General features: G+C 52.2%; 4 protein-coding genes across 4 annotated transcripts; 2 read left to right on the top strand and 2 right to left on the bottom strand.

Annotated features, from left to right (window-relative positions):
- The first annotated feature begins 4,297 nt into the window (after positions 1-4,297).
- BP01DRAFT_361421 (serine/threonine/tyrosine protein kinase MPS1) lies at positions 4,298-5,781 on the top strand. The gene has a single exon (XM_025576145.1). The coding sequence runs from the start codon at positions 4,431-4,433 to the stop codon at positions 5,403-5,405; it is 975 nt and encodes a 324-aa protein (XP_025426273.1). The 5' UTR covers positions 4,298-4,430; the 3' UTR covers positions 5,406-5,781.
- Positions 5,782-6,413: 632 nt separating this feature from the next.
- On the bottom strand, positions 6,414-8,070 carry BP01DRAFT_361420 (rRNA-processing protein NSA2). The gene is made up of 6 exons (XM_025576144.1): positions 7,997-8,070; positions 7,908-7,918; positions 7,297-7,839; positions 6,982-7,132; positions 6,861-6,919; positions 6,414-6,796 (listed from the first exon to the last, which is right to left on the bottom strand). The coding sequence occupies exons 1-6, from the start codon at positions 7,997-7,999 to the stop codon at positions 6,778-6,780; spliced, it is 786 nt and encodes a 261-aa protein (XP_025426272.1). The 5' UTR covers positions 8,000-8,070; the 3' UTR covers positions 6,414-6,777.
- Positions 8,071-8,209: 139 nt separating this feature from the next.
- Positions 8,210-9,525, top strand: BP01DRAFT_361419 (mitochondrial 54S ribosomal protein bL21m). Its single transcript, XM_025576143.1, has one exon. The coding sequence runs from the start codon at positions 8,307-8,309 to the stop codon at positions 9,042-9,044; it is 738 nt and encodes a 245-aa protein (XP_025426271.1). The 5' UTR covers positions 8,210-8,306; the 3' UTR covers positions 9,045-9,525.
- A 34-nt stretch (positions 9,526-9,559) lies between these two features.
- Positions 9,560-11,456, bottom strand: BP01DRAFT_396004 (GMC family oxidoreductase; the record flags this gene model as incomplete). The annotated part of the gene is made up of 1 exon (XM_025578444.1): positions 9,560-11,456. The coding sequence occupies one exon, from the start codon at positions 11,454-11,456 to the stop codon at positions 9,582-9,584; it is 1,875 nt and encodes a 624-aa protein (XP_025426270.1). The 3' UTR covers positions 9,560-9,581.
- Between the last annotated feature and the right edge of the window lie 172 nt (positions 11,457-11,628).

Genomic DNA, 11,628 nt, shown 5'->3' with positions numbered 1-11,628 from the left:
GCGATGATCAGTATGGTGTTGTCGATGCTAGCCAGGAAGCAGGGGGTAATCTTTGCCCAAACAGGCGTTCCTGACCCAGAGTGCTTATACCCGTGGTACGTTCTTTTGGAGGCTCCAGTCTCCACACCGACCTTCTCTCCGGCTCTCCTCAATGGCCTGAGCTGTGCCGGTTGCCCGCTTTACCCGATCCTTTAGTTGAAGCACAAGTCCGGAGAGAACAACAAGTCTGGGTGCCCCCCGTCTCCTCCCCACCTTCCCCTGGGACCGCCATCATAGCCAGAGGGTCAAGGCGTACCTAGCTATGAGAGATTCACATTTCCACAGCCATTGTGCAAGTTCTGGAACCAATAGTAGAAGTCTGATCACAAGGCGTGGTTCTGAACTAGGAGAACTCTAATAGTGGCAGACAGAGTCAGGTGTTTGTTGAAAGGTAGGTTCAAGCGAGTTTGAGTTGACCGGGTTTTTGGGCAAACCTCGGAGGTTTACCTGATTTGAATCATTATTGACTGACCAGACCAGATCCGACCGGGTTACCCCTGGAGAACAGACCTGCAACTGAATATTCAGCCAATGTAGAACGGACGCTGTTGCTAGTAGACTACTGTGGTAGCAATAGTCTACCTGTAGTCGATTGTGGTGAGTGGTCCGTGAAGCCGGAGAGACTCCGACAAAGCAAGCAAGAATATCAGGTGCAAGTCAGGTGTTCACGCCGGACGGCCAAAGCCGGCGAATTGTGCCTGCTCGCCTGCTAAGTCTCTGATTATCTCTCCCCTAAGACTTTTACTTTCTCTTCTTCGGACTTTCACGTCGCCATGTTTCAAATAGGCCTTAGCCTCGCTGGACTATCACTGACTCTGCCTCTTATTCTTAGCCTTGGCTCCCCACGGTTCATCCGCCCTTTTCAAACAACAGATTTTAGACTATTCGCCCTAGCAGTTCCAAAGTTTAAAGCGAAGCCTATGTCAAGAGCCACGAGACAATCGTAACAGCTACGGGTCTCTATCCAGCCGAATAGGGGCTGTTGGTCGCAGCGGGAGAAATCACCACGGCTACGGCTGCCTACGAGAATGAATACGCAATCAATGGCGTTCAATCCTGATATCTTCTACTTACGGAGTACACTGACGACCGTCCTCGCAGCCATGGTTTTACCTCAGGAGATCAGCAGAGGGTGGGTCTTCCTTCCGACATTTGACCGGATCGAAGTCGCGGAACAAGAGATAGGGCATTTGTGCATCAGTGGAGTTTTTATCCACTCCAGCGATTTAGGACGGGGCGACGTCCTCTGCTCGATGTCTACACTTGATCGGAAGATTGGCAGCTACACGTCACATCTCTAACATCGGTGCTTGCAGGTGTGCCACATGTGGGTAGGCGCGGGAGAATTCGCGGCCTGTTCTCCTTCACACAAAGTTATGGCCATGCGCTTTTGCAGTGACGATCAGGACTTTGTATTCCGAAACGACGCTATTTTGGCAGATTGCTTGATTTACCACTGCTAAAATTATCACAGAAGGGGACTTGAATGGCGGCCTTCTTGAAACACGTTGGGCTGACGTTGACCATGGCAACTTGGCGAACCCAGAGTTCTTTCAAGCCTATTTGTGACAGGCGAAACAAGGGGGGAGGAGACAGCTTGCCCGATGAAGGGTGACTGCTAGATACCTCAAAGCAGCATTGGGCCTGTTGCTCTTTCGACATGGCAGGTAGTTGCTCGGTGGCCAGTCCCTCTTTCTGTGGCAAACTTTCGCTGCCATCCACTAACTATCCTTGGAAGAGACTCTTCAATGATGCTTTTAAGAACTCAGAGCTACATACTACTAGGATTGCGCAAGGTGCTCATCGCTGTTTCAATATACCTCGCTTGCAATCATACATTTGGATTGGCGTGACAGACTTATCTACGCAGTTGACCTTGAGACTGTCGGAATGAGAACGAATCCTTCCTGACCAACTGTACCAATAGTACCAATGGAAGATTCCGAACTCTGTAGCATGCCAGTATGAATTTTGGATTGAGAGGTTGGTGTGATATAGCCACAACATGCTCATGATAGGGATGCAGCTGCGCCCTCTCGATAACCGGAGGACATGAAACTTATGGGTATCAAGCAAGGCCAAATCTTGCAATCAGCACCTAATAGCTCTTAATGGTCAGATGCATAGGCAGACAGCTCATAGAATCACTTTGATTGCAGATGGTGTCCGGAAGTTGTGTGATTGACTTTCAACATAAGTTGGGGCTGAGACATGGGCGATTGCGCTAAGTTGCTGACGGAATATATTATGTTTGCAGTTGCAGCAGTGTAATCACCACAATGCATGATGCAAGGCCATCGGCATAATAGCATGCTAAGTGTTGAGTCAGATGAGGCTAGGAATGAAGCATCCTATTAGACAGCTTCAATTGCTCATTTAGCTGAAGTCAAGACCATGTGTTGGTGTGTGCAGCAATGCCGGCGCATGGGCTGCAGTGTTGATTTGCGGCCTGTATTGTTCCGAGCGAAATTTATATATTAAGTACTACCAGGAGTTACTTGAATGTAGTAGTTCGCCTCTCCACCAAATTAACCACGCCACAAGATGAGCTGCAACTCTAATGAGATGAATGTCTTATGTATTTTCGTACATCGCATCTCCCTCGTCAATCCTCATATGTAGTACTGTATATGGGGCGCATCATGCAGTGCAGCTCTCTGTTATTTGGGCAAGCGATTGCCCGGGGCAACGGGTAAACCCCACGTGACTTATGGACTCCCAGCCTCGCGCATTACGGCGCAAGTTCCATGTTTCCATCTCCACCAAACACAACAAATCAAACCATCTCGACCCCTCGACATACTAACCCACACCCCCCCTCGCAGCAGATACTTCAGTCTTTCGTGCTTCTGGGAGGAGCCTAGGCCCGGACGCTCTCTGGTGGACATGTCTATGCTGTCTTGTCCTCAATTGTCATAATGGCGTCTCCCAATTCCTCCTCAACAGCAGCAGCAGCAGCAGCAACAGCTTACGATACCCGGCTGCACCGCCAAACTTCCTCACGTCAAATGTCCCGCGCCACGTCTCGCTCGGGTTCCAGGCGGGCCTCGCCGGAGGTTCGCAACTCGCTCGCATATCGAAGTAACAGTTTGTCTGCCGGCCAGTATGCCGCTGGTGACAGCTCGGATGAAGAGGTTCCTGAACCCAAGTTCAGCGCGTCGGTCAAGGCCTTGCTCGACGAAGACGGACTCGACCTGTCGCCTCGTCTCCGCAACAAAAATCTGGGCTCGGCGGGTTCAAGCCAGGAAAGGCGATCGCGCACCACTTCGCCCTTGGAACAGTCGAACGGAAGTCCTGCGCCCCGCGTGGTGCGGATCGCCGCCTCGCTCAGCCGGAGGGAAAGCTCGCCGTTAGCAAAAACCGAGGTCGCAGAACATCACGAACGGCACGACGCGAAGAATGACTTTATCACACCCGCACCACGCACACGGAGTGTTCGCATCAATGCGTCGCGCAGCAACACCCGGTCGCCTGCATCCCTGTCGCCGTCTCAAAGGCGATCCGCCGAACGGAGCTACATCGACGATCGTGAGCATGGCAGCGTGACACGCTCCGGGGAAAAAAGCTACGACGACGAATATGCTCCACGAATTGGCACTGCATCCGTGCTCCGCACTCGGAACGTTGAAGACATGGGCATGCACAGCTCATTGCGCGTCAAACGTGTCGGGCGATTGACCGGTACTTTCTTAAACGGACCCGCGCGGAGAGGCGTATTACGGCGACAGAGCGAAGAAAACGAGATTAGAGAAACCGATTACGATGTGAATAACGATAATGACGACTACCACTACAAGAATACAGCGAAATCCTCCTCACCGAAAGTCTCGTGGGCCGACCCGAGCCCCCCCCCGAGAAGCGAGGAACATCGAGACCGCAACCGAGACCGGGACGTTATTGGCGACGGCCTCTTTTCCAGATCGTCTTCTCCAAAGTCGTCTGGATCGCACTCCAAGTCCACGCCGGGCTCTTCAACAGGACTGTCATCGAAGCCGTCCAGCGCCAAGGACCAGCCGGTATTCAAAGTACCACCGCCGCCAACGTTACCTTCCAATCGTGACCAGGAGAATGAACCACCACCAACCTTCAAGCGGGTCAAACCGCAAGGCTTCAACTTGCTTGACAAGCCGGTGGTTTATGAAGAAGAAAGAAAAGAGAAAGAGGAAACGCCCGCAGACAGGAAGATCCTCGCCATACGAAGCAACAACACCCCTCATAGACCAGCACCGCCGCCCCCGAAAATGTCGGTTCTCGAGACTGCCACAGCTACTGGCGGGGCAGCTACCGCGTCCCATTCCCGCAAGAAACGCAATCAAGTTTCAGTGAACCACAAGCATTTCACCCGACTCGACTGCGTTGGCCGGGGAGGAAGCTCTCGTGTCTATCGTGTAATGGCTGAAAACTACAAGATCTTTGCCCTGAAGAGAGTTAATCTCGAAGATGTTGATCCTCTGACGTTGGCTGGTTACAAAGGCGAGATCGATCTGCTCAAAAAGCTTGAGAACCTGGACCGTGTCGTACGCCTCTTTGACTGGGAGTTGAATTCGGACAAGCACACTCTGAGTGTACTGATGGAGATTGGTGAATCCGACCTCGAGAAAGTGCTTAGCTACCGACTGAACGCGGAAGATGCCCGGTTCGATATCAATTTTACCCGGTACTACTGGAAGGAGATGCTCGAATGCGTACAAGCAGTACATGACTACAATGTCGTGCACTCGGATCTGAAGCCCGCCAACTTTTTGCTTGTTCAGGGCAGATTGAAGCTCATCGACTTTGGTATTGCGAACGCAATCCAGGACAACACCGTCAACGTGCATCGTGAACAGCAAGTTGGGACGCCAAATTACATGTCCCCCGAAGCTCTGATTGACTCCAATGCCTCCCTCGGCTTGCCGGCAAGCGTGGGGAAAATGATGAAGCTGGGTAAACCCAGTGATGTTTGGAGTCTTGGATGCATCCTGTACAAAATGGTCTACGGCCACCCCCCGTTTGCCAAGATCGCCAAATACTACGAACGGATCATGGCTATTCCCAACCCCAATGTGAAAATCGAGTTCCCTTCCTTTGCGATCGGGGGCGTTCCTGTACCCCCGGGTCTTATTCGGACATTGAAAGGGTGCCTCCAAAGAGACCAGACCCTGCGCCCGACCGTCGAAGAGCTCCTCAGCCAGCGCGATCCCTTCCTGTACCCAGATGCGCAGCTCGAGGCCGCCGTCCCCGTCACGCAAGATATGCTGAATCGCATCTTGGTCAACGTGGTCAACCACTGCCGCGTCCGCGGCATACCCAAGGACGAAGAGCTCGCCGCCTGGCCGGCCGGCTTCTTTGCCAAGATCAAATCAGCCCTGGAAGAGGGTCCTTGATCGCAATCCATGCTCACCCCACATAATTTCCCTATGTTTTTGATTTAGCCTCCTTCTTGGTAAACATTACCATCACTTTGATATCCTGATCGATCCCGGCGTTACCCATTTTTACCATCTTCCCTTCTTGTCCTCCCTCTTACCCGCCACCTATATTGGATAGCAACGAACTTCTGGGCGCAAAGCTCGAAGTGACTCACCATTTCCTTTACCTTGTCATTCTGTGTGTCTCGCGCTTCAGCCCTATTTGATTTAGTTTTTTTTTTTCTTGAGGACAAGGGGCTTTGTTTGGTTGCATGCATTTGAGAAAGCTACGGCAAATGACCCCGCAGCAAAAACACAGCATGGTGTATCTGGAGTTTCTCGCGTGAATGTGCGCGTGTGTGACCAAGGTCTGGATATGGTACTTCTTTACTATAGTTTCTGTCTGCGATAAATCTGGAATAGTATGATGGTTCGTTTTTGATGGTGCGAGCCACGAATATGGACCTTTCTTTCTTTTTCCTGTTAAGCTGAATTTGTGGGGTGGATCGTCTGACAAACCATCGTTCAGAGGTTGCTATGCCTGCCTAGATTGATGAAATGGGTTTCAGTCGACGGTGGGAATGGCGGTACGTCAAGGTAGATATCGTACACTAGACCTGCACTGCGGAGTGACTGACTACCTGGCTGGGGCGCGTGTCGGTACGGTATGCGAGTCGGTACTATAGCTTGACTTACTAAGTAGTACGTACTGTAGTTCTCGTGCTAACTGACTACAGTAGTTTGAATTCATTGATTCATCGGGCTATCTTCATCCGAAAGAGTCGTTCTTGACCTCCAGGAATCAAAATGAAAAGCCCTACGCGGTGAGGATATACGAGATTCGAGAAGAAATAGCGAACGATCGGGCGAGGTTACTTGCAACCCGCGGGCCCGGAAGCACCATACCATATGATTCTACCCCATACATACATCATACACCATCCCTAATGCTGAGAGGAGTATTCATTTTTCGTTGAAATGATAATCTGTTTATAATTTTATAGCTAGCTAGTCTACCTAGGACGAAGATCAGATCACAGAGGATGATCTCAGAACGGGAATCTCTTTTGATACGAAAAAAAAAGGGTCGAAAGTCAAGAATGTGAAAAAAGAAAAGAGCAAGCACACTTTGCGCGCCACAAACGCCGCACCCCCCGATGAGAACGGGTGAAGAAAAGTATATCCACTGGCTCGAGACAGAATACAAATCACGATGATCCGAGCAGCAATAACCAACGCATGGAGAAAGGGAAGAACCGGTGTCAGAGATAGGGAAAACGGGGTGGACGGAGATAAGAGCCGTTTGTCATGGTCGTTTGGACAGGGGAGGTGAAAGGGTTTCAAGGGTTCAGTTGAGGAGGACGGCGCTGGAGGTGATATTAGCCAAGTGATCCAGATCGAGATAATAGGTACCTAGGTGGTTGGACTTACTTGACGGTGCCGTCGAGATCAGGGTTGTTGGTGACCTGGGCGTATTTACCCCAAACGACCTATTCATTTGTGTAAGCTTCTCCACGGTTCTGAGGGTTTGAAAAGTCAGCCTGCAGCATACCTTTCCTGACGTGGTGACAAGCCCCAGTTCGGAAACGTTGACTTCGAGCACAGTACCCTTGGTCAAGACACCCAATTGAGTGTAGAGCGGGTTCTGGGGGTTCTTCTTGACGGACAAGATGGGAAGCTGGACGGTAACACCCAGTTCGGGGCTGAGAGGGAGATAGATGGTTAGCATTGATCTTCGCACAAATGCATCAACGAGGCGCCAGAGGTTGTGTATGACATCAGGTGGCGTCCGACACCCAGAGTGGCCCCAGAAGATTCCCAATAACCGTAGAGGCGAGACTGAAGAAAAAAAAAAGAGAAAACATACTGCGTGACATTGGCCTTCTTGTAACGCAGACCCATCGGCCGAATGAATCGTTCGTACTTGACAGGCCGACGGGTGAAGTCATTACCAACAAACGTGGGCTTGGTGATCATGCGCTTCCAGGACTTCTTGTGGGTCTTCTTGCCGGTGTTGACGACCTTGAACATCTCCTCCTCACTGATACCCTTGACCTTGGGCAAGGGAACGGCGAACTTGGCGGCCTTCTCGTTGCGCTTGTCCTTGATGGCGCTGGACAGGGCCTTGGCGTTGGTCGCCTGCGAGCGGTCGAGCAGGTACTGGGGCAGGGGCGTCTTGGACGGCTCCTCGGGGGCGGAGGACTTGACGTTCTTCTCCTCCTGGGCCTTGATGCGCTTGCGCATCTGGATCTTCTCCTTGTGGCGCTGCTGCTGGTACAGCTTGGCCCTCAGACCGCGCAGGTTCTGGGCATCCTTGGACTGCTTGTGACCCTCACGGGCCTGCTTCTTGCGGATGCGCTCATCGTGGTCGAGACGCTTACCGTGCTGTTTCTGCCAGCGCTCGATATACCTATTTCACCATGGTCAATATTTTTTTTCTTTCGGGTGGCTTGCTCGGGAAATGTAGGTGCGACGAACTCGTTCTGAGGCTGTTATTGTGAAGAGAAAAAAATGAAACGTTAGCCAAAATCCATCTCCTCACAGAAAAAAGCCGAGCAGCAACATACCATATTTGAAAAAAAGAGTCACAACACAACAACAAGAACGAAACAGACAAAAAAGTGGCGGGGTTGATAAGGAGGATCAAGCAAGCTGAAGAAAAGATGGAGGATTCCCCAAAAAAGTTCGGAGAGGCTTGGCGGTGCGGGCGATAAGTCACGTGGCACGAGTTTATCGTCTGCCCGTCCGGAATTTCTCTCACTCTCACTCTCTCCTGCTAAAAAGAAGGTAGTTGTCTATCCAGAGTAATCCGAGCTGGCAATTGACCACCGCAAGCAGGGGTGAACTTTGCTTTGCACTGAGCCTATCCAGATCACCATGTTCTCCCGCACAGCCCTCGCCAGGGCCTTCGCCCTGCCCATCGAGCAGCAATGCGCCCGCTTCTCCGTCGCCCGGGCCTGTCTTCACAGCACCGCAGCAGCAGCGTCGACGACGACAAAAACAACATCAACCAGTCCAAAAAACGCTCACCCAACCTCCCCACTAACCGCCACGCCACATGTCCAAACCTCTTCTTCCACCACCTCTACCACCACCTCCACCTCCACCTCCACCTCCACCTCCACAACCACCACCACCAGCAGCAGTCCTATCGACCTCAAAAAGCCCGTGGCTCCAACCTTCACCTCGCCGCTGCAACTCACGCAATCGCTGCTGGCGCAACTCCCGCAACTCACCTCGCAGCGGCCGCACTACATCGTCTCGCACCTGCACGACCGGCCGTACCTGCTGACGCAGGGCGATTCGATCCGGCTCCCCTTCCTGATGCCCAAGGTCAAGCCGGGCGATGTGCTGCGGTTCAACCGCGCCTCGGTGCTGGGGTCGCGCGATTTCTCGCTCAAGGGCAGCCCCTACGTCGATGAGCGGTTGTATGAGTGTCGCGTGCGCGTTGTGGGCGTCGATGCCGAGCCCCTCCGCGTCAAGGAGAAGACGAAGCGGAGACGGCGCCACGTGCAGCACATCAAGAGCAAGCACAAGTATACCCTGCTGCGGGTGATGGATGTGAAGATTAAGACGGCGGAGGAGTTGTTGCAGGAGGGGGCGGTGGTTGTTTAAACAGCCAGCTCACCTAGACAAAAATCTTGGTCAAAGACGAGGGGACGGGCTCTTTTTGTTTACTTCGAAAATACCAAGTGGGTTTTCTACTGGGTCGAGTCTTGTTTAATGGGGAGGGGTAGCTGGATAGGAAAGAGAGGGACAGAAGAATATGATGGGTTGGGATGGTCATGGTGGCTGCACCTAGCAGTTACGCACGGATATATGTACAGATAGAAAGTGAGTGTCTGTTTCCATGCACCAGGCGGTGCATTTGTATTGTACTTCATATTTGGGCTTTCGAATGTTCATGTGCTATCTTTTTCTTTCTGATTTTGTCTTTCCTCTTTTAGGATTCCTTCAGAGAATCCCAGAAGGAATCGAAGGATGCTTGAGAGGAAATGGAGAAGGCCACGCACCGTTTCCTCTCAACGTCTGATATCTCTGTATCAGGGCTGATCTATAGGCAACACTTACGCACTGGTGATGGAAGTTGACGCAGGAAGATTTCTTATAATAACGATTTATATACATAGGCCCAAACTCGAGCCAGCCTGCTCACTGTGAGCTGGAGCTATCCTTCGCTCGCAGTATAGCGTCCGCAATCTTCTCAGCTAGAGCGTAGACGGTCGACTGCGGATGGCCCGGCGGCAGGAAGGGGAAGCTGCTGGCATCGACAACTCGCAGACGCTGAACTCCATACACTTGAGCAGCACTGTCGATGACTGCCATAACATCGCTCTTCGATCCCATCTTACAAGTGCACGAGCCATGATTGATCGCCGACGCATGCTGTCTTAGGAACTCGCGAATCTGATTATCCGTCTTCACCTCGGATCCGGGAAAGCACTCCCCAAGATCAATGACTCCAAGCTCAGCCAGGTGTGCCCACACCTCACGACTCCGCCTGAATGCTTGAATTGAGGTATGCATATCCCTTGGGTCGGCTAGCCACTGTGGGTCGATAATGGGCGGCGTGGACATGTCTGGGCTGGCCAGGGAGACCAAACCGCGGGAGAAGGTAGCTTGAACTATCGATCCCAAGGCGATAGACTGTTCGTGAATCTCATCACTTTCGCTCAGGCTTGGACCTGTCCATTCAATCTCGGGCCAGTCCATAGGGAAGTCTGCAAGACCAACGAGAGTCTCGTTAGACAGCTCGGCACGATACTGCTGCGGTAGCTTCTCGAAGCCAAAGTACCCGGTGCTGGCACTTGTCAATGGCCCTTGAGCCTTCTCGAGATATTGCCGTACGTGCAGTGCTCGTGAGGCCTCATTAGAGATTAAAGAAGGGATTTTGGAGACATTGGCTCGACAAGCTGTGATCACGGCAGGATGGTCCTGCAGATTCTTCCCAACGCCGGGCAGGTGGCTAATGCAAGGAATCCCATATCTCGAGAGCTGTTCACACTCACCAATGCCAGAGACCATTAGCAATTGCGGAGACTGTATGGCGCCGGCTGATACTATAATCTCTTCGCGAGCTCTAAGGAAGAAGTCCAGATTCGGGGTGCCAAACGTGCCTGCCGTCGTGACGAGGACTTCGGAAGCGGCCTTGTTCCCGCCATTGAACAGTATCTTCTGAGCGAGCGTACTCTTGTAGACCGTGAGCTTGCTCCCGCTATCAAGCGCCTGCTGCAGAAAGCTGGACTCTGACGACGACCGGTGGGCGTTTCTCGGGTTGACAGTTTGGCTCATGAACCCGGAGCCGATCAAGCTACCACTGTTGAACTCCGTCACAGCAAGCCCAAACCTTTCAGTTAGCACTTGGTGCATAGTGAGTCCCATCGGTTCGACCCAATTGCCCGAAGATACCTCAAGAGGACCGCCGTTGTCGAAGGCGTCTGTATTCTGCAGACTGTTGTAGTCACCCCAAATGGCTGGGTCTGGCGGAGTATACCGAACGGACTTCTTGTAGTACGGCAGCATGCGATCGAAGGTATAGCTCTCGTCACCCACCTCCTCCGCCCATCTTCTCATGCTCTCATTAGTAGGACGGTTGTAATTCATACTGTTCTTGGCCGAGTTGCCTCCGAGACCCTTGCCCTGAGTATAGTGGAATACCTGGCCATTCAGGGCTTGCTGTGGCTGCGTCTTGAAGCCCCAATCGTTCAGAGGATTGTAAGTCTGGGAGGTTGCCCCGGGTTTGGTGTACGCTGGTACGACAGACTGGTTGCCATTGTCAATCTCGTAGAAACCACCCGCTTCAATAACGGCGACGCTAAATCGGTCGCTCTGGGCAAGTCGGCTCGCAATAGTCAAACCCGCTGTGCCGCCTCCGATGACGATGTAGTCAAAGGTTTCGTTCACGCCGGGGATGCCGAAAGAGGTACCGATGAGAGGACCTCGCCGCCCATAGTCAAACAGGTTGAGATCCTCTTCTTGAGCGATGGCTACTGTAGCGAGGCTGGAAAGAAGCCAGGAGACATGCATGGTGGAACTGGTTGGTATCAATACTGAGAGGAGTAAAGATAGAGAAGGATAGAGAGTAACGATGCTCGGAGGACATTCGGGGACAACGCGGGTGTTGGGGTAAGGATGTGGTTATCGAACGATGGAGATGCAACTGACAGGATTATCTGAAGATGACTGGCTTTGCAGATCC

The sequence above is a fragment of the Aspergillus saccharolyticus genome, assembly GCF_003184585.1.
Source record: "Aspergillus saccharolyticus JOP 1030-1 unplaced genomic scaffold BP01scaffold_74, whole genome shotgun sequence".
NCBI classification, from domain to species: Eukaryota; Fungi; Ascomycota; class Eurotiomycetes; order Eurotiales; family Aspergillaceae; genus Aspergillus; species Aspergillus saccharolyticus.
This window is presented reverse-complemented; position numbering and strand designations above follow the sequence as displayed.

Excerpts from the sequence above, each read along its gene's own strand:
- BP01DRAFT_361421 (XM_025576145.1), top strand. The coding sequence starts at position 4,431 with ATGGCTGAAAACTACAAGATCTTTGCCCTGAAGAGAGTTAATCTCGAA.
- BP01DRAFT_361419 (XM_025576143.1), top strand. The coding sequence starts at position 8,307 with ATGTTCTCCCGCACAGCCCTCGCCAGGGCCTTCGCCCTGCCCATCGAG.
- BP01DRAFT_361420 (XM_025576144.1), bottom strand. Across the intron at positions 7,133-7,296 it reads AAGAAGGCCAATGTCACGCA|CCCCGAACTGGGTGTTACCG; the intron begins GTATGTTTTCTC and ends TCTCCCTCTCAG. Across the intron at positions 6,920-6,981 it reads TTGTCACCACGTCAGGAAAG|GTCGTTTGGGGTAAATACGC; the intron begins GTATGCTGCAGG and ends ACAAATGAATAG.